This window comes from Ovis aries, chromosome 10 (assembly GCF_016772045.2).
Source record: "Ovis aries strain OAR_USU_Benz2616 breed Rambouillet chromosome 10, ARS-UI_Ramb_v3.0, whole genome shotgun sequence".
In the NCBI taxonomy this organism is placed as follows: Eukaryota; Metazoa; Chordata; class Mammalia; order Artiodactyla; family Bovidae; genus Ovis; species Ovis aries.
This window is the reverse complement of record NC_056063.1, coordinates 72,115,984-72,135,922: the sequence shown is the minus strand read 5'-3', so window position 1 is coordinate 72,135,922 and position 19,939 is coordinate 72,115,984. Positions and strand designations below refer to the sequence as shown.

The 19,939-nt window shown below is 39.2% G+C and overlaps 1 protein-coding gene across 6 annotated transcripts in view; it reads left to right on the top strand.

Annotated features, from left to right (window-relative positions):
- LOC101109890 (ATP-binding cassette sub-family C member 4-like) overlaps positions 1 to 19,939 on the top strand; it is a 247,820-nt gene that overhangs the window by 120,807 nt on the left and 107,074 nt on the right. For 3 of the 6 annotated variants that reach the window (XM_060394638.1, XM_042255009.2, XM_042255008.2), the window contains exons 17-19: positions 853 to 890; positions 1,263 to 1,357; positions 12,563 to 12,709. In XM_060394638.1, the coding sequence (XP_060250621.1) occupies positions 853 to 890; positions 1,263 to 1,357; positions 12,563 to 12,709 (280 nt within the window). The remainder of the gene's footprint in view (positions 1 to 852; positions 891 to 1,262; positions 1,358 to 12,562; positions 12,710 to 19,939) is intronic. The other 3 variants (XM_060394640.1, XM_060394639.1, XM_042255010.2) reach the window with 1 other exon arrangement.

The window sequence follows — 19,939 nt, the reverse complement described above, 5'->3', positions numbered from 1 at the left end:
GTCAAGGCTGTGGTTCTTCCAGTAGTCATGTATGGATGTGAGAGTTGGACTGTGAAGAAAGCTGAGCACCAAAGAATTGATGCTTTTGAACTGTGGTATTGGAGAAGACTGTTGAGAGTCCCTTGGACTGCAAGGAGATCCAACCAGTCCATTCTGAAGGAGATCAACCCTGGATTTCTTTGAAGGACTGATGCGAAAGCTGAAACTCCAGTACTTTGGCCACCTCATGTGAAGAGTTGACTCATTGGAAACGACTCTGATGCTGGGAGGGATTGGGGTCAGGAGAAGAGGGGGACGACTGAGGATGAGATGGCTGGATGGCATCACTGACTCGATGGACATTAGTCTGAGTGAACTCCGGGAGTTGGTGATGGACAGGGAGGCTTGGCGTGCTGCGATTCATGGGGTCGCAAAGAGTCGGACACGACTGAGCGACTGAACTGAACTGATTGTTATCCACACAGTCAAAGGCTTTAGCATCATCACAGTTTCTATCAGTTCTTTTTTCTTTGAAAAGTCCTGACTTTTATGCTGTTTTTATTATGCTTTGCAGTCCATTTTGGTTTGCACTCAATGAAATCTGTGAGGAAAATAAGTGAGGCTTACTTATTGAGGTGAGGTGTTGTTTGTACATAACAGAGAGCTTCTAAGAAGAAAAAGAATGTCTTGTAAAGATATTAAAATATATCATACCCTCCCCTGACCTGTGGTCATCTGGGGTGTGGACTTGGTGCAGACCTGACCTGGAAGGACCGTCTCCACATTCTGGAGCCTTTCCATCTCCCAACCTAGTGAGCAGGGTGTGAGGCTCAGTGATGTCAGTGTCTGAGTGACTGTCATTTCCTGCTCCAGGTTTCCTACATCCTGCAGGATTGGTGGCTTGCGTACTGGTGAGTGATTCCTGGTCTGACCCAAAGGGCTGTGAAGTCTATATAAAGCCTCATTTTCCCATAGAGGGGATAGTTGGGGCTTGTTCAGCCTCTTCTGATTCTCACATAGTTTCTCTGAAAAAGAAGTAAATTTCTGGCTGGTGGAGTGAGACTATCCCCATATTTGACCCTCAGCAGCTTCCTCACATTCTTGAGAGCTGAAAGTTGTGATTCAAATGGATTTTTTATAAGGTAGACAGACACAGGGCCTAGTGAGCTGGGAACCATTTTCCACCATAAAACACGTCTCCTAAATAGAGGTTAATTTTTCTGTTGTTTCCCTAAATTCTATCTAGAGTGTAATATTTTTTCTTTGTTTTCCCTTTTCCCTAGGGCAAATAGACAGAGTACCCTATATGCCATGGCGTATGGAAAAGGAAGGGTAGTTGAAATACCTGATTCTGGCTGGTACTTAACAGTTCACTCAGGTAAATCATCTGGTCTGTTATACGAGAGTCTGAGGTGTTTACTAGGAGCCTGTGTGAACAACTAGAGCTCCCAGGAGTAATTCAGTAATGTCTTAACAGATGAAGAGTCTGAGTTGCGTTTACTCTGTGAATTAATTAGAATGAGTATTTTAAAAATCTACTAGAAGAAAGTGGGCGCATGAAGACTCTTAATTTGCTCTGTACTGGATTTTGGTAGTTAAACAAGGATTTCATATTGAGAAAACCAGCCACTGGAAATATGTACTGCTGTCTATTCTAACAGGTTGCTTTAGCTAAAGCCTACATCATTATATGAATGGGCAAGGGGATTAGAAACGGATTCCCACCCTGTTGTTTGGATTGTTTCAATTCTTTCTGAATAAACCATGGCTTTTATTGATCCTGAATGAAATCCTTTGGCAGAAAGTGTCCCACATAAAAGTGTTATTCCTTTGCAGGTATGCAAACTTCCCTTCACCACACTCATCTCTTGGGCTTCACTACTTAAGAAAGAAGTTAAGCAGGGAGAAATCCAGTGTCTAGAAATTAGAATTCCTTCTCTTTCTTCCCTTGAGATCCCAATGTTATTGTGTTCTCAACTATGTGATTAATATCTGGCTTGCCACGCCAATATTAACACAGCTCTCTGTGTTTTCACAGGAGTGCTTAGAATACATGTAGTGTTATATACTTTTTAAAGGAAATTCTCACCTAAAATATTATATATTCTCATAGGAAACCCTCATACAAGCTTTCTACAAAGGTAGAGTGTATTATCTTTGTTAGAACCCACTCATTGAAATTTGGTATTTATTATGTTGATCACTTGCTAAGAAATGTGAATCCCTTAGTTGTTTACTTTCTGAATTGAGGAACTATGGTAAGATAAAGAAAGAAAGATGGACTTATGTTATATATTCACATAGGATGGTGTGTTAGTCATTCAGTTGTGTCTGACTTTGTGACCCCATTGCCTGTAGCCCACCAGATTCCTCTGTCCATGGAATTTCTCAGGCATGAATACTGGAGTAGGGTGTGATTTCCTACTCCAGAGGATCTTCCTGGCCCAGGGATCAAACCAGGGTTGCAATGCACCGCAGGCAGATTCTTTACCATCTGAACCACCAGGGAAGCCCAGTAGCCTAAGGCAAATGCGTATTGATGGAATTCAGGAATTTGAACAGCTTTCAAAGCTGAAATTACAATGATGCATCAGCTAAAGAGGAAAACAAAATATTTGATGGAATGTATATTACAGAGGTTTCTCCACTCTCTTTGGCATTGTGAATTCAAGAGATATTAGGAGGGCTATTTTCATTTTTGTATGCATAGCAGGTACTCATTTGTGTCATTAATAAAGTTAAATTTAGGTTACTGTGTTCATTTCCAAATGCTTTGTGTTTCTTTTTTAAAATTAATTAATTTATTTTAATTGGAGGCTAATTACTTTACAATATTGTAGTGGTTTTTGTGATACATTGACATGAATCAGCTATGGGTATACATGTGTTCTCCATCCTGAACATCCCTCCCACTTTCCTCCCCATCCCATCCCTCAGGGTCATCCCAGTGCACCAGCACTGAGCACCCTATCTCATGTATCAAACCTGGACTGGTGATATGTTTCACATATGATAATATACATGTTGCAATGCTATTCTCAAACCACCCCACCCTCGCTTTCTCCCATAGAGTCCAAAACACTGTTCTATACATCTGTGTCTCTTTTGCTGTCTCGCATATAGGGTCATCATTACCATCTTTCTAAATTCCATATATATGCGTTAATATACTGTATTTGTGTTTTTCTTTCTAACTCACTTCACTCTGTATAACAGGCTCCAGTTTCATCCACCTCATTAGAACTGATTCAAATGCATTCTTTTTAACAGCTGAGTAATATTCCATTATGTATATGTGCCACAGCTTTCTTATCTATTCATCTGCCAATGGACATCCAGGTTGCTTCCATGTCCTAGCTATTGTAAACAGTGCTGCAATGAACATTGGGGTACACGTGTCTCTTTTAATTCTGGTTTCCTCAGTGTGTATGCCCAGCAGTGGGATTGCTGGGTCATATGGCAGTTCTATTTCCAGTTTTTAAGGAATCTCCACACTGTTCTCCATAGTGGCTGTACTAGTTTGCATTCCCACCAGCAGTGTAAGAGGGTCCCTTTTTCTCCACACCCTCTCCAGCATTTATTGTTTGTAGACTTTTGGATAGCAGCCATTCTGACTGGTGTGAGATGGTACCTCATTGTGGTTTTGATTTGCATTTCTCTGATAATGAGTGATGTTGAGCATCTTTTCATGCGTCTGTTGGCCATCAGTATGTCTTCTTTAGAGAAATGTCTGTTTAGTTCTTTGGGCCATTTTTTTTTGATTGAGTCATTTATTTTTCTGGAATTGAACTGCAGGAACTGCTTGTATATTTTTGAGATTAATTCTTTGTCAGTTGCTTTATTTGCTATTATTTTCTCCCATTTAAAGGCTGTCTTTTTACCTTGCTTATAGTTTCCTCTGTTGTGCAAAAGCTTTTAAGTTTAATTAGGTCCCATTTGTTTATTTTTGCTTTTATTTCCATTACTCTGGGAGGTGGGTCATAGAGGATCCTGCTGTGATTTATGTTGGAGAGTGTTTTGCCTATGTTCTCCTCTAGGAGTTTTATAGTTTCTGATCTTACATTTAGATCTTTAATCCATTTTGAGTTTATTTTTGTGTATGGTGTTAGAAAGTGATCTAGTTTCATTCTTTTACAAGTGATTGACCAGTTTTCCCAGCACCACTTTTTAAAGAGATTGTCTTTTCTCCACTGTATATTCTTGCTTCCTTTGTCAAAGATAAGGTGTCCATAGGTGTGTGGATTTATCTCTGGGCTTTCTATTTTGTTCTATTGATCTATATTTCTGTCTTTGTGCCAGTACCATACTGTCTTGATGACTGTGGCTTTGTAGTAGAGCCTGAAGTCAGGCAGGTTGATTCCTCCAGTTCCATTCTTCTTTCTCAAGATTGCTTTGGCTCTACAAGGTTATTTTGTATTTCCATACAAATTGTAAGATTATTTGTTCTAGTGCTCTGGAAAATACCATTGGTAGCTTGATAGGGATTGCATTGAATCTATAGATTGCTTTGGGTAGTGTACTCATTTTTACTATATCGATTCTTCCAATCCATGAACATGGTATATTTCTCCCTCTATTTGTATCACCTTTGATTTCTTTCATCAGTGTTTTATAGTTTTCTATATATAGGTCTTTTGTTTCTTTATATAGATTTATTCCTAAGTATTTTATTTGTTTCATTGCAACGGTGAATGGAATTGTTTCTTTAATTTCTCTTTCTGTTTTCTCATTGTTAGTGTATATGAATGCAACGTGTGTTAATTTTATATCCTGCAACTTTACTGTATTCATTGATTAGCTCTTGTAATTTTCTGTTGGAGTCTTTAGGGTTTTCTATGTAGAGGAACATGTCATCTGCAAACAGTGAGAGATTTACTTCTTTTCCAATCTGGATTCCTTTTATTTCTTTTTCTTCTCTGAGTGCTGTTTAATAGTAGTGGTGAGAGTGGGCACCCTCATCTTGTTTCTGACTTTAGGGGAAATGCTGTCAGTTTTTCACCATTGAGGATAATGTTTGCTGTGGGTTTGTTGTATATGGCTTTTATTATGTTGAGGTATGTTCCTTCTATGCCTGCTTTCCAGAGAGTTTTTACCATAAATGGATGTTGAATTTTGTCAAAGGCTTTCTCTGCATCTATTGAGATAATCATGTGGTTTTTATCTTTCAATTTGTTAATGTGGTGTATCACATTGATTGATTTGTGGATATTAAAGAATCCTTGTATCCCTGGGATAAAGCCCACCTGGTCATGATGTATGATCTTTTTAATATGTTGTTGGATTTTGTTTGCTAGAATTTTGTTAAGGATTTTTGCATCTATGTTTATCAGTGATATTGGCCTGTAGTTTTCTCTTTCTGTGGCATCTTTGTCAGGTTTTGGTATTAGGGTGATGGCGGCCTCATAGAATGAGTTTGGGAGTTTACCTTCCTCTGCAGTTTCCTGGAAGAGTTTGAGTAGGATAGTTGCTAGCTCTTCTCTAAATTTTTGGTAGAATTCAGCTGTGAAGCCGTCTGGTCCTGGGATTTTGTTTGCTGGAAGATTTCTGATTACAGGTTCAATTTCCATGCTTGTGATGTGTCTGTTAAGATTTTCTATTTCTTCCTGGACTTCCCTGGTGGTCCAGTGGTTAAGAATCCTCCTGCCAATGCAGGGGACACGGGTTCGATCCCAGGTTGGGGAAGATTCCATATGCCATGGAACAACTAAGACCCTGTGCTAGAACACTTGAGTCTGTGCTCTAGAGGCCGGGAGCTGCATCTACCAAACCCACATGCAGCAACTACTGAAGCCCTTGTGCCATAGAGCCTGTACTCTGCAACAAGAGAAGCCACCGCAATGATAAGTCTGCACACCACAACTAGAGAGTAGCCTCTATTCACTGCAGCTAGAGAAAGCCCGCTTGCAACAATGAAGACCCAGTGCACCCAAAAATAAATAAATACGTAAAAATTTTTTTTCTATTTCTTCCTGGTTCAGTTTTGGAAAGTTATACTTTTCTAGGAATTTTTCCATTTCTTTCAAGTTGTCCATTTTTGGGGGCATATAGTTGCTGATAGCAGTCTCTTATGATCCTTTGTATTTCTGTGTTATCTGTTGTGATTTCTCCATTTTCATTTCTAATTTAGTTGATTTGAATCTTCTCCTTTTTTTTTCTTGATGAAAATGGTTTGTCTATTTTATTTATCTTCTCAAAGAACCAGCTTTTAGCTTTGTTGATTTTTGCCATCGTCTCCTTTGTTTCTTTCTCATTAATTTCTGCCCTAATTTTTATGATTCCTTTCCTTCTACTAACCCTGGGGTTCTTTATTTCTTCCTTTTCTTGTTGCTTTAGGTGTAGAGTTAGGTTATTTGTTTGATTTTTCTCTTGTTTCTTGGGGTAAGCTTGTATTGCTGTGAACCTTCCCTTTAGCACTGATTTTACTGAGTCTCAAAGGTTTTGGGTTGTCGTGTTTTCATTGTCATTTGTTTCTATGCATAGTTTGATTTCTTTTGTGCTTTCTTCTGATTTATTGGTTATTCATAAGTGTGTTGTTTAGCCTCCTTATGTTTGTATTTTTAATAGTCTTTATTTTCTGGTAGTTGATATCTAATCTTACTGCATTGTGATCAGAAAAGATACTTGGAATGATTTCATTTTTTTTTTTCAATTTACCAAGGCTAGATTTATGGCCCAGGATGTGATCTATCCTGGAGAAGGGTCCATATGCACTTGAGAAAAAGGTGAAAGTCATTGTTTTGGGGTGAAATGTCCTATAGATATCAATTAAGTCTAACTGGTCCATTATATCATTTAAAGTTTGTGTTTGCTTGCTAATTTTCTGTTTAGTTGATCTATCCATAGGTGTATTAAAGTGAGTGGGGTATTAAAGTCTCCCACTATTATTGTGTTACTATTAATTTCCCCTTTCATACTTCTTAGCATTTGCCTTACATATGGCGGTGCTCCTATGTTGGGTGCATATATATTTATAATTGTTATATCTTCTTCTTGGATTGATCGTTTAATCATTATATAGTGTCCTTCTTTGTCTCTTTTCACATTGTTTATTTCAAAGTGTATTTTATCTGATGTGAGTATTGCTGCTCCTGCTTTCTTATGGTCTCCATTTGCATGAAATATATTTTTCGAGCCCTTCATTTTCAGTCTGTATGTGTCCCTTGTTTCGAGGTGGGTCTCTTGTAGGTAGCATATATAGGGGTCTTGCTTTTGTTTCCATTCAGCCAGTCTTTATCTTTTGGTTGGGGCATTCAACCCATTTACATTTAAGGTAATTATTGATAAATATAATCCCATTGCCATTTACTTCGTTGTTTGGAGTTCAAATATATACACCTTTTCTGTGTTTCCTGTCTAGAGAAGATGCTTTAGCATTTGTTGAAGAGCTGGTTTGGTGGTGCTGAATTTTCTCAGTTTTTGCTTGTCTGTAAAGCTTTTGATTTTTCCTTCATATATGAATGAGATCCTTTTTGGGTATAGTAATCTGGGTTTTAGGTTTTTCCCTTTCATTACTTTAAGTATGTCCTTGCCATTCCCTCCTGGCCTGAAGAGTTTCTATTGAAAGACCCACTGTTATCCTTATGGAAATCCCCTTGTGTGTTGTTTTCCCCTTGCTGCTTTTAATAATTGTTCTTTTTGTTTGATCTTTGTCAATTTGATTAATATGTGTCTGAGGTATTTCACCTTGGGTTTACCCTGTTTGGAACTCTCTGGGTTTCTTGGACTTTGGTGGCTATTTCCTTCTCCATTTTAGGGAAGCTTTCAACTATTATCTCCTCAAGTAGTTTCTCATGGCCTTTATTTTTGTCTTCTTCTTGGACTCCTATGATTTGAATGTTGGTGCATGTGACATTGTCCCAGGGGTCTCTGAGGTTTCCCTCATTTCTTTTATTTTTTTTTTCTTTTTCCTCTCTGCTTCATTTATTTCCACCATTCTATCTTCCACCTCACTTATTCTATCTTCTGCTTCAGTTATTCTACTGTTGGCTCTGTCCAGAGTGCTTTTGATCTCAGTTATTGCATTATTTATTAGTGATTGACTCTTTTTTATTTCTTCTAGGTCCTTGTTAAACATTTCACGCATCTTCTCAATTCTTGTCTCCAGACTATTTATCTATAGCTCTAGTTTGTTTTCAAGATTTTGGATCATCTTTACTATCATTATTCTGAATTCTTTTTCAGGTAGACTCCCTATCTCCTCCTCTTCTGTTTGGTTTGTTGGTCATTTATCATGTTCTTTTACCTGCTGAATATTTCTCTGCCTTTTCATCTTGTTTAGATTGCTGTGTTTGGGGTGGCCTTTCTGTATGCTGGAAGTTTGTGGTTCCTCTTTATTGTGGAGGTTCCTCCCTGTGGGTGTGGTTGGTCGAGTGGCTTGTCAAGGTTTCCTGGTTAGGGAAACTTGCGTCGGTGTTCTGGTGGGTGGAGCTGGATCTCTTCTCTCTGGAGTGCCATGAAGTGTCCAGTAGTGAATTTTGAGGTGTCTATGGGTTTGGTGTGACTTTGGGTAGCCTGTATTTTAATGCTCAGGGCTATGTTCCTGTGTTGTTGGAGAATTAGCTTGGTATGTCTTGCTCTGGAACTTGTTGGCTTTTGGGTGGAGCTTGGTTTCATTGTAGTTATGGAGGCTTTTGGATGAGCTCTTGTTCATTAATGTTCCGTGGAGTCAGGAGTTTTTGGTGTTCTCAGGTTTTGGATTTAAGCCTCCTGCCTCTGGCTTTCAGTCTTACTCTACAGTAGCCTGAAGACTTCTCCATCCATACAGCACCTATGATAAATCATGTAGGTTAAAGGAGAAAAGATTCTCCACAGTGAGGGACATGCAGAGAGGTTCACAGAGTTACATGGAGAAGAGAAAAGGGAGGAGGGAGATAGAGGTGACCAGGAGGAGAAGAGGATGAATCAAAAGGGAAGAGAGCAATCTAGCCAGTAATCAAATTCCTATGTTCTGTCCACAGCCTGGAACATCCAGAGAGGTTCATGGAGTTACATAGAGAAGAGAAGAGGGAGGAAGGAGATAGAGGTGACCAAGAGGAGAACATGGGGTGTCAAAAGGCAAGAGACAGATCTAGCCAGTGATCAGTTCCCTAAGTGTTCTCCACAGCTCAGAATACCCAAAGAGATTCGCAGAGTTGGGTAGAGAAGAGGTGGGAGGGCGGAGATAGAGGTGACCTGGGGGAGAACAAGAGAGTCAAAAGACAGAGAGGGCAAACAAGCCAGTAATCACACTCCTAACTAAACATGGGTACTGAAGATTGGATTCTTAAAGGTACAAAATTGATAACAAATACCAAAAAGCAAAGATTAAAAATCAAGAGTAAAGGTTAAAGTCTCAAAAATACAATATTAAAAAAAACAAAATCACAAAAATTATAAAAAGCATATATGAAATTTGTTTTAAAAATAGGTTCTTTTTTTTTGCAAGATAGTAGGTTATAAAAATGAAAATTAATGGAGTAATAAAGTAGTTAAAATTAAAAAATTAAAAAAAATGATAATAGTAAAATATATCTAGGAATTTCTCTGGAGCTACTGCGGGCAATGTGGGGTCAGTACAGTTTCAGATAATTCCTTGTTCCAGCTTATACTTCTTCTCAAGGTCTATAGGCCCCTTCCAATGTAATCATTGCTAACTACAGGGTTTTAATCTGTTGCACCTGTCTCTTCCAAAGCGGTTCCCTCTGTTTATTTTGGCGGCTTTTGTTGGTGAGTCTCTTCAGTGTCTAATTTCCGCCCTGACACAAGGGGGTGAAGGTGGTCACTTATTTAGGCTCACTCATTCAGTTGTGCTGTAGGGAGGGAGGAACACTGCAAACAAATATCACTGGCATGTGTGGGGAGTGCTCACATTGTCTGGACCACACTGGGTTTTCCCCCACTCACGGTGCCTGTGCTTTCCCTGTCTACACTGCTCAGGCTTCAGGTTGCTCTGCAGGGGAACTGTCTAAAGTGGGCCCTGGGTTGCGTGCCCTTCCCAGGTCCAAGCAGCTCAGGTGACCAGGTGCTTGGTGAGTGCACTCTCCCCAGGTGTGTGGTGGGTCTTATCACCTCCCCGGTCCCAGCCACTGGTTTCCTGGGAGCTCAGTGGGAGCGTTGTCCCATGTGTGCTGGTGTGCTGTGTGTCTCCTCTGGGAGCTGATCTCTGGCTGTGACCCTCCTGGTGCATGTCAACTGTCCAGGATCCCAGAAACATTTGGTTAACAACTGGGAGTCTGCTCGCAGTTTGGTGGAGGATGTGGTCTCTGGGGCCGAGATTGTCCCTTTCCAGCTCTGGCTGTCGCCCGCCTGCCTCTCTGCCGCTAGTGGGGTATGGGCTGGTCTGCAGCTGGCTGGCTCTCCTCTTGTATTCACTCAGTCCTTTGTTCTGTGAGTGGACCTGGCAGTGCCTTAGGTTAGAGCTTTTCATGGGAATATTCTCTCTCTTTCTTTTTTTCTCTCTGGCTATCCCACAGTTTGGGTTGCTGTCTCACGTTTAGTTCAGTTCAGTTCAGCCGCTCAGTCATGTCTGACTCTTTGCGACCCCATGAATCGCAGCACGCTCCCTCGTATTGTCTTCAGGGCATTCAGGCCCGGTCCTTACCCTAAGCAATGCAGCCCGCGACTCCCTGTTCAGTCCCCACTTGCTGGTGGCAGATGCGAGCATCTGGGCTACTACTCTGCTGGGAGTTGTGGTTAGGCACATAATCTGTAGGTTTTATTTCTTTATTTATTTTCCTCCTGGTTATGTTGAACTATGACATTCCAAAACTCCTCACTGACCCACTGGTGACAGGGTTTTCTGGTGTTTGGAAACTTCTCCTCTTTCACGACTCCCTCCCCAGGATGGGTCTCTGTCCCTACCTCTTCTGTCTCTTTTTATCTTTTATATTTTGTCCTACCTCCTTTCAAAGACAATGGGCTGCCTTTCTGGGTGGCTGGTGTCCTCTGCCAGCATTCAGAAGTTGTTTTGTGAAATTTGCTCAGCATTCAAATGATCTTTCAATGAATTTGTGGGGGAGAAAGTGGTCTCCTGTCTTATTCCTCTGCCATCTTAGGACCACCCCCATGCTTTGTGTTTCTATGAAACACTTAGTGAGAGATTACTTGCTCATTTTGATTAATTACCTCATGGTAAAAAATGCTGGACTGGAAGAAACACAAGCTGGAATCAAGATTGCAGGAGAAATATCAATAACCTCAGATATGCAGATGATACCACCCTTATGGCAGAAAGTGAAGAGGAACTAAAAGCCTCTTGATGAAAGTGAAAGAGGAGAGTGAAAAAGTTGGCCTAAAGCTCAACGTTCAGAAAACTAAGATCATGGCATCCGGTCCCATCACTCCATGGGAAATAGATGGAGAAACAGTGGAAACAGTGTCAGACTTTATTTTTTTGGCTCCAAAATCACTGCAGATGGTGACTGCAGCCATGAAATTAAAAGACGCTTACTCCTTGGAAGAAAAGTTATGACCAACCTAGATAGCATATTCAAAATCAGACATTACTTTGCCGACTAAGGTCCATCTAGTCAAGGCTATGGTTTTTCCAGTGGTTATGTGTGGATGTGAGAGTTGGACTGTGAAGAAGGCTGAGCACTGAAGAATTGATGCTTTTGAACTGTGGTGTTGGAGAAGACTCTTGAGAGTCACTTGGACTGCAAGGAGATCTAACCAGTCCATTCTGAAGGAGATCAGCCCTGGGATTTCTTTGGAAGGAATGATGCTAAAGCTGAAACTCCAGTACTTTGGCCACCTCATGCGAAGAGTTGACTCATTGGAAAAGACATTGATGCTGGGAGGGATTGGGAGCAAGAGAAGAAGGGGTCGACAGAGAATGAGGTGGCTGCATGGCATCACAGATTCAATGAACGTGAGTCTGAGTGAACTCTGGGAGTTGAATGATGGACAGGGAGGCTTGGTGTGCTGTGATTCACGGGGTCGCAAAGAGTCAGACATGACTGAGCGACTGAACTGAACTGACTGAAAATATAGTATGTGTTTTCTTGCAATTCAATTATTGAAGAGATTGTCTACTTGCAACTTAATATGGTCTTTTTATACTCTTTAAAGCTGCTTGGGCATGGAAATTGTTACTTTACATGGAAGTAAATTTCCATATACATGTACTATTTATAAGGAAATGGTAAGCCATCTCTCCTATTCCCTTTTAATTCATGGTGTTATTAAAACATTTCTCAATTTTAGATTATGGGACATGTTGTAAATATGGCAAAAGGATTTGAAATATGGCAAAGGAAGATACTACTTTTAAAAAATCATTTTCTTTCTTCTGAGTTTTTATTAGTACTTGTAATTGGATTAGGAAAATCTGAAATGGTATTTTACACCTGATTTTTTTCTCATGTTTCTATTAAATAAGAGAACCATACTTATTTTTATGTTCTTCTTGGTAAATGTACCTAGTGAAAGTATTAAACTCTCATAGAATCCATTATATATTTATTCTATTGTCTATAGGTGAATTTATATATAAATTATATTTATAGAATAAGACACATAACATTTTTGTAAGCTATCTGCCATGCTTTCACATAATTGAAGGAAAGGTAGAGATCTTGTGCTGAGTGATGTTACTTTATTTCAGTTCTAACTGAAGGTACCATCCTTTATGGCATCACAAGGTCTCTGTTGATATTCTACGTCCTTGTTAATTCTTCACAAACTTTGCACAACAAAATGTTGAAGTCCATTTTCAGAGCTCCAATGCTGTTCTTCGATAGAAATCCAATAGGTAAGTCAGACACCAACTTTCTCAGTATGTCTTATTAATGCATTTAGTTCCTGATTACATTTGATATTTGAAAATGGATGAGATACTTAGAAGATAATCACTGTGCATATTGATCTATTTTCTACAAAAAAATGTACTGATCTGAATATAGGGGCATATAAGTTTTTATTCCAATGTGTGTGTGTGTGTAAAGATAAATGTTCACTTTGCAGAATGATTTAGAAGCCCGTTTGTTATGTGGTGTATAAAATATCCTATGTTAGATGCAAACATGTTTTAATGTTGTTGACTAGTTTCTAAAAGCTGGCTGTGTCATATAGTGTTAAGTTGGGCTGTTGTCTAGATAGGATCTTCTTACAATGAATCTTCAGGAGACAGGCTGTGTGTTTCTTTCTTTTCCCATCCATTTCTGGAATCACAGAACTCTGACATATGCCCATGCATTGAGGTTTACATAAAAATAGTAATAAAAATTTATTAAAATACCAAATTGGTAAAATGTAAGCATCTTTTTCAAAGAAACTAACTTTATAGTTTTACAGTGGACACTTGGTGACAGGTAAGACCCTTTGCAGTACATAGCACATGAATCTTCAGTAGTAAGTTTCCCAATATAAGTGTCCCTGGAGGTTTCTCCGTAGTTTTTTCTTTCACCTTGAGGCCTTTGACTTGTTTTGCTTCTGAAGGTAGCCTCCTGCCGTGGGTTTCTATGAAGCATTAGTACATCAGTGTACATGCCCCTCTGTTCAGTTGGTTGGACTTGTGCTGAGGCCCAGGGAAGCTTTGTTTTTGTAGGTGATGATTGACAGGACTTGTTGAAGCAGGTATGTGGACTGGAGGGAGGACAGGAGTAGTCCTGGCCTGGCCATCAACTCACCATGTGACCAAGGCCAAAGCAGATGGATCCTATTGGGCAGGCAAATCTCAAGGAGGATGTGGTCTGTCTTGGTTTAAAAGTGTGGCTCTGCCTGAAGCCAGCTGCCTGGGTTCAGTCCTGGTGCTAGTTACAAATGGTAATAGCAGGTTATAGCTATATTAATATAATTCTTATGTTCTGGTTACTTAATTTCTTTCTGTCCATTTTCTTATCTCTAAATGAGGATTCTATTAATATACTTTTTGACTGTGTTAGAAATAAGCTTATTAATATACTCAAAACACTTAGCTCATGGTCAGTGACTAGTGAACCTTACTGATGATGAGGAAATGATATCTGGGAACCTCCTTTCCTGTTATATGAGAGTAATTTCACATGCCCTTCCTGTTTCACAAGACTCTTGTGAGGATTAATGCAAACTATTCAGGGGAGCATCTTGTGTAGATGTATTCAGAACATATTGTTTGGTCCAGGCAGTGAGCCAAGCACAGAATGGTTAACTACAAATGCCCATACAGATCTCATTTTATTATGAAGCTGTAGTGAGGAAGTATTTGGAGAAGTCCATAATATTATGGCTGTGAAGTTGTTCCACTTTGTCAGTTAATGTAAAAACTATGGTCATCAAGTTGGGAGCCTTAAGTGGGACTGGATTTCTGTTATTTCAGCCTCTGGGTGCTCATGACCACGGTTAACCAGGTTCTTCATGTTCAAGACCTGTACGGTTTCCAGATGCTGATTTATTTATTATTCAAGGATTTGGGATCAAGTTTAAATCTTCAAAGTCACTAATCTTAGAGCAGTCAGCACACTGGTGCTTGTTTTCCTCCCCTTCCTCTATCTCTTAGCAGAATCTCATTCCTTCAGGAAAATAGAAGCCCAAATAAATATTATACTGCAAAGATTATAGGCCTGCTTTGCCCAAAAGGATTCAGGGCCATCAATTATTTACTCCTTCAGTGGTATATTCAGTTGAACTCTTTCCTATAGTTTATTGTCAAAGTAAAATTTACAATAGATTATTTATGGTGGATTTTATTGCTGGTTTGTGATCACATGAAGAGAAAACCACATGTATTGATACTTTGGAAGCTCTGGTTCCTATAACCAGACTATCCAAGCTTCTAAGTTCTGTGTCTGTCAATTAAGGAAATGGAACCATCAGACATGTAATACATTTCCTGGGGTTTAGCTGAGCATTGAAGGCAAATCATGGTGCTTATGTGGGTTAAATATTTGGTACCTAATAGTTTTGCCTTACAAACTAAAGGCCATTAAGAAATAATGAGGAATTCAGCCATTTTTAAACATAAGTAGACATTTAAAAACTATTATTGGACAGGGAGTTGGGATGTAGATGGAGATGTTAGATGTTCTGGTTCTGCTGGAACAGAGCTTTGGAAGAGCTGTGCCAGCCACTTCTCTTGGCCTCAGATTCTAACAGGTAAGAAGAGGGGGCCTTTCCACTCATCAAGCATTTACTGATCATCTACTGGTTGTAAGTTGTGGTTCCCAGCATTGAGACAAACAGTCCCTGTCTTTCTTCTTATTCTTTTTTCTTTTTTTGTAGTTTTCCAGGTTTATTTCAGTTTATAACATACGGTATTTCAAATAAATCCTTAATTATACTGCATGCAAAAAAAGTGGCCCCAGTTAAAGTCATCATGTGCAAAGGTTATTGTGATGTGGTCCATTGTTAAATAGATAGTTAGAAAGTTATTTTTTTTCTCCCCAAATAAAGATAATGTGTCTAAATGAGAGAGGGAAAGAGAGATTCCATTATTAAACTTGGAAACAAGGAAGTAGTGATATCAACTTGCTGGGCTGAAAACAATTTGCAAAAGACCATCCAAGAGCATCTGAGAGCAAGTGATTGGGAAAAACCATGTTTCCCAACACTTGACACTCACACAAAAGGGATGTCATTGTTAGTACTGTGGTGTTAGGCTGTTGGACCTCTTTCTTTTTTTGAAGTGTTTATTTTTAATGCTTTTCTTAATATATATATATATTTATTTATTGAAACATTGTTGACTTACAATGTTTCAGGTGCACAGCAAGGTGATTCAGTTATACATATATATAATTTTTGAAATTGTTTTCTATTAAAGGTATTATAAAATATTAACTGTAGTTCCCTGTGCTATATAGTAAACCTCTGTTACTTGTTGCATGTCTATTTTTTTTTAATTAGACATCTAGCACTCTATTCATACTAAGTCAAACAAGTAGAATCAAGATGTCATAAATTTTTTAGTTAAGCAAGAATTGTTTAGTTTTCTGAAATACATATATTATACATACTTATATATAGGTATACACAAGTTTTTCTACTATGCTTGATAAGGGGTTGAGAAAGTACATCAATAAAAAAGACAGATAAATTGGAAAACAAATGAAATGGGAGTGAAACAAGCTAGGTAAAATTAAAAGATCACCATATAGTCCAGTTGTTTTTAAACATGGCTGCTTATTAGAAACATCTGGAGTTCTGGAGAAAAAAATCAATACCTGGGTATTTATATTTTATAAAAAATTCCAAGATAATTCTGATACACATCTGAATTTTAAAAAGTGATTACAGGTTTTTGTATTAAGTAGCAGTTTTGATGCTACAGATTTCTATTATTTTTCTGTTGACCAGTCCTGATACAATGGTATTATGTGAGTAATGGTTACATAATCACAATAGTAAAAGATGTTTATCAAATAAATCAATAGCCAGACCAAAAAAAAAAAAGGATAATTAAAATTGCAAGTCATAAAGGGAACATGATTAACTTAATAATATACAATAATCACATACAATTTGCGGGGATCAAGCAGAGTAACATGGTAAATGGAAATGCATCCATGCAACATGTTCTCATCTGCTCAGTGAGTCTCTGTCTTTTTTGGTGCATTTAATCCATTTATATTTAAGGTAGTTATCAATATATGTGATCCTATTACCATTTTCTTAATTGCTTTGGGTTTATTTTGTGTAAGTCTTTATTGTCTCTTGAATTTCATGCCTACAGAAGTTCCTTTAGCATTTATTGTGAAGCTGGTTTGGTGGTGCTGAATTCTCTGAACTTTTGATTATCTGGATCGCTTTTGATTTCTCCATCAAATCTTAAACAAGAGTCTTGCTGGGTGGAGTATTCTTGGTTTTACTTTCTTCCCTTTCATTACTTCAAATGTATCAGGCCATTTCCTTGTAGAATTTCTGTTGAGAAATAAGCTGATAGACTAATGGGAGTTCAGATCAGCTCAGTTCAGTCGTTCAGTCATATCTGACCCTTCACGACCCCATGGACTGTAGCACGTCAGGCCTCTCTGTCCATCACCAACTCCCAGAGCTTGCCAAAACTCATGTCTACTGAGTCGGTGATGCCATCCAACCATCTCATCCTCTGTTGTCCCCGTCTCCTCCGCCCTCAATCTTTCCCTGTATCAGGGTCTTTTCAAATGAGTCAGCTCTTTGCATCAGGTGGCCAAAATACTGGAGTTTCAGCTTCAACATCAGACCTTCCAATGAACACTCAGGACTGATCTCCTTTAGGATGGACTGGTTGGATCTCCTTGCAGTCCAAAGGACTCTCAAGAGTCTTCTCCAACATCACAATTCAAAAGCATCAATTCTTTGGCGCTCAGATTTCTTTATAGTCCAACTCTCACATCCATACATGACTACTGAAAAAAACCATAGCTTTGACTAGATAAACCTTTGTAGGCAAAGTAATGTCTCTGCTTTTTAATATGCTGTCTAGACTGGTCATAACTTTCCTTCCAAGGAGTAAGCGTCTTCTAATTTCATGGCTGTGGTCACCATCTGCAGTGATTTTGGAGCCCCAAAAGATAAAGTCTCTCACTGTTTCCACTGTCTCACCATCTATTTGCCATGAAGTGATGGGACCAGATGCCATGATCTTAGTTTTCTGAATGTTGAGCTTTAAGCCAACTTTTTTACTCTCCTCTTTTACTTTCATCAAGAGGCTCTTCAGTTCTTCTTCACTTTCTGCCATAAGGGTGACGTCATCTGCATATCTGAGGTTATTGATATTTCTCCTGGCAATCTTGATTCCAGCCTGTGCTTCATCCAACCCAGCATTTCTCATGATGTACCCTGCATATAAGTTAAATAAGCAGGGTGACAACATACAGCCTTGACATACTCCTTTCCCGATTTGGAACCAGTCTGTTGTTCTATGTCCAGTTCTGTTGCCTCCTGACCTGCATACAGGTTTCTCAAGAGACAGGTCAGGTGGTCTGGTATTCCCATCTCTTTCAGAATTTTCCAGTTTGTTCTGATCCATACAGTCAAATGCTTTGGCATAGTCAATAAAGCAGAAATAGATATTTTTCTAGAATTCTGTTGTTTTTTAGATGATCCATGGATGTTGGCAATTTGATCTCTGGTTCCCCTGGCTTTTCTAAAACCAGCTTGAACTTCTGGAAGTTCATGGTTCACGTACTGTTGAATCCTGGCTTGGTGAATTTTGAGCATTACTTTACTAGCGTGTGAGATGAGTGCAATTGTGCAGTAGTTTGAGTGTTCTTTGGCATTGCTTTTCTTTGGGATTGGAATGAAAACTGACCCTTTCCAGTCCTGTGGCCACTGCTGAGTTTTCCAAATGCCAGTTTTGCTGACATATTGAGTGCAGCACTTTCACAGCGTCATCTTTTAGGATTGAAAATAGCTCGACTGGAATTCTGTCCCCTCCACTAGCTTTGTTCATTGAGATGCTTTCTAAGCCCACTTGACTTCGCATTCCAGGATGTCTGTCTCTAAGTGAGTGATCACACCATCATGGTTATCTGGGTCATGAAAATCTTTTTTGATTTATTTCCCTTGAAATGATGGGATTGGATGCCATGATCTTCGTTTTCTGAATGTTGGGCTTTAAGCCAACTTTTTCACTCTCATCTTTCACTTTCATCAAGAGGCTTTTTAGTTCCTCTTCGGTGGTGAGACAGTGGAAACAGTGGGCAGACTTTATTTTTTTGGGCTCCAAATCACTGCAGATGGTGACCACAGCCATGAAATTAAAAGATGCATACTCCTTGGAAGGAAAATTATGACCAACCTAGATTGCATATTAAAAAGCAGACACACTACTTTGACTACAAAGGTTTATCTAGTCAAAGCTATGGTTTTTCCAGGAGTCATGTATGGATGTGAGAGTTGGACTATAAGGAAAGCTGAGCGCTGAAGAATTGATGCTTTAGAACTGTGGTATTGGAGAAGGCTCTTGAGAGTCCCTTGGACTCCAAGGAGATCTAACCAGCCCATCCTAAAGGAGATTAGTCCTGGGTGTTCATTGGAAGGTCTGATGTTGAAGCTGAAACTCCAATACTTTGGCCACCTGGTGCAAAGAGCTGACTCATTTGAAAAGACCCTGGTGCAGGGAAAGATTGAAGGCAGGAGGAGAAGCAGACGACAGAGGATGAGATGGCTGGATGGCATCACTGACTCAATGGACATGAGTTTGGGTAGGTTCCACGAGTTGGTGTTGGACAGGGAGGCCTGGTGAGCTGTATCTCACGAGGTCACAAAGAGTTGGACATGACTGAGCAACGGAACTGAACTGAACTGAATTTTAGATTGTCAAGCCTTCAAATGTTATTTACAGAATGTTTTTAGAGACATTTCATGCTTGTTCACTGCAGTTAATTTCAGGCAGCTCTTCTTCATTTCTATTAGATGGGCATTCTGATACTTCAGAACTTCTCCTTCGGTAAAATACAGTTAAAACAGCCTGGGACAAAAATAGGATTCTTGGTTAGTTTTTATAAACTGTAGATTATATATTTAAAGCTGTTAAAGGCATAATGTACACAACAGAACAAATACAACTCTCCTATAAATACTGCCCAATTAGCATTATTAAATGAATCATTTAAGTGCAGCAAACTGCTGGCTGGGTTATATAGTGGTATTGAGGGAGATGAAGAAATATATAGTTCTTGGTTAAGAGTTCTGAGTGAAGATAGACAGCACTTACTTCATTAACGCCTGGCTGCTAGTAGCTGTGTCTATCAGGCAGGAAGTGAGTCTTGACATTTGACCTCAGTCATATCTGAGAGACCTGAAGCTCTGAAATCCAGTAATTCTATCATCCTGCAGAACTTACTTGGAAATAATTTGGTGAAAAAGAAAGCCAAAATAGGTTGTAAGGACTTCAGAGGATTTTTGTGATAATAGTTTCTGTACACTATCTGTTTCAGAGATCTGCTGCAGGATAGAGGTTTCATCTGTTGGCAGTTAAAATTCTCCCAGAGGTATGAGATGGAGACTGTGCATTTTGCCTTGAAAGATAGTTGAGGTGCACTGGGCCAAGAAAAATACCCTTCTTGGAGATAGTCGTGCA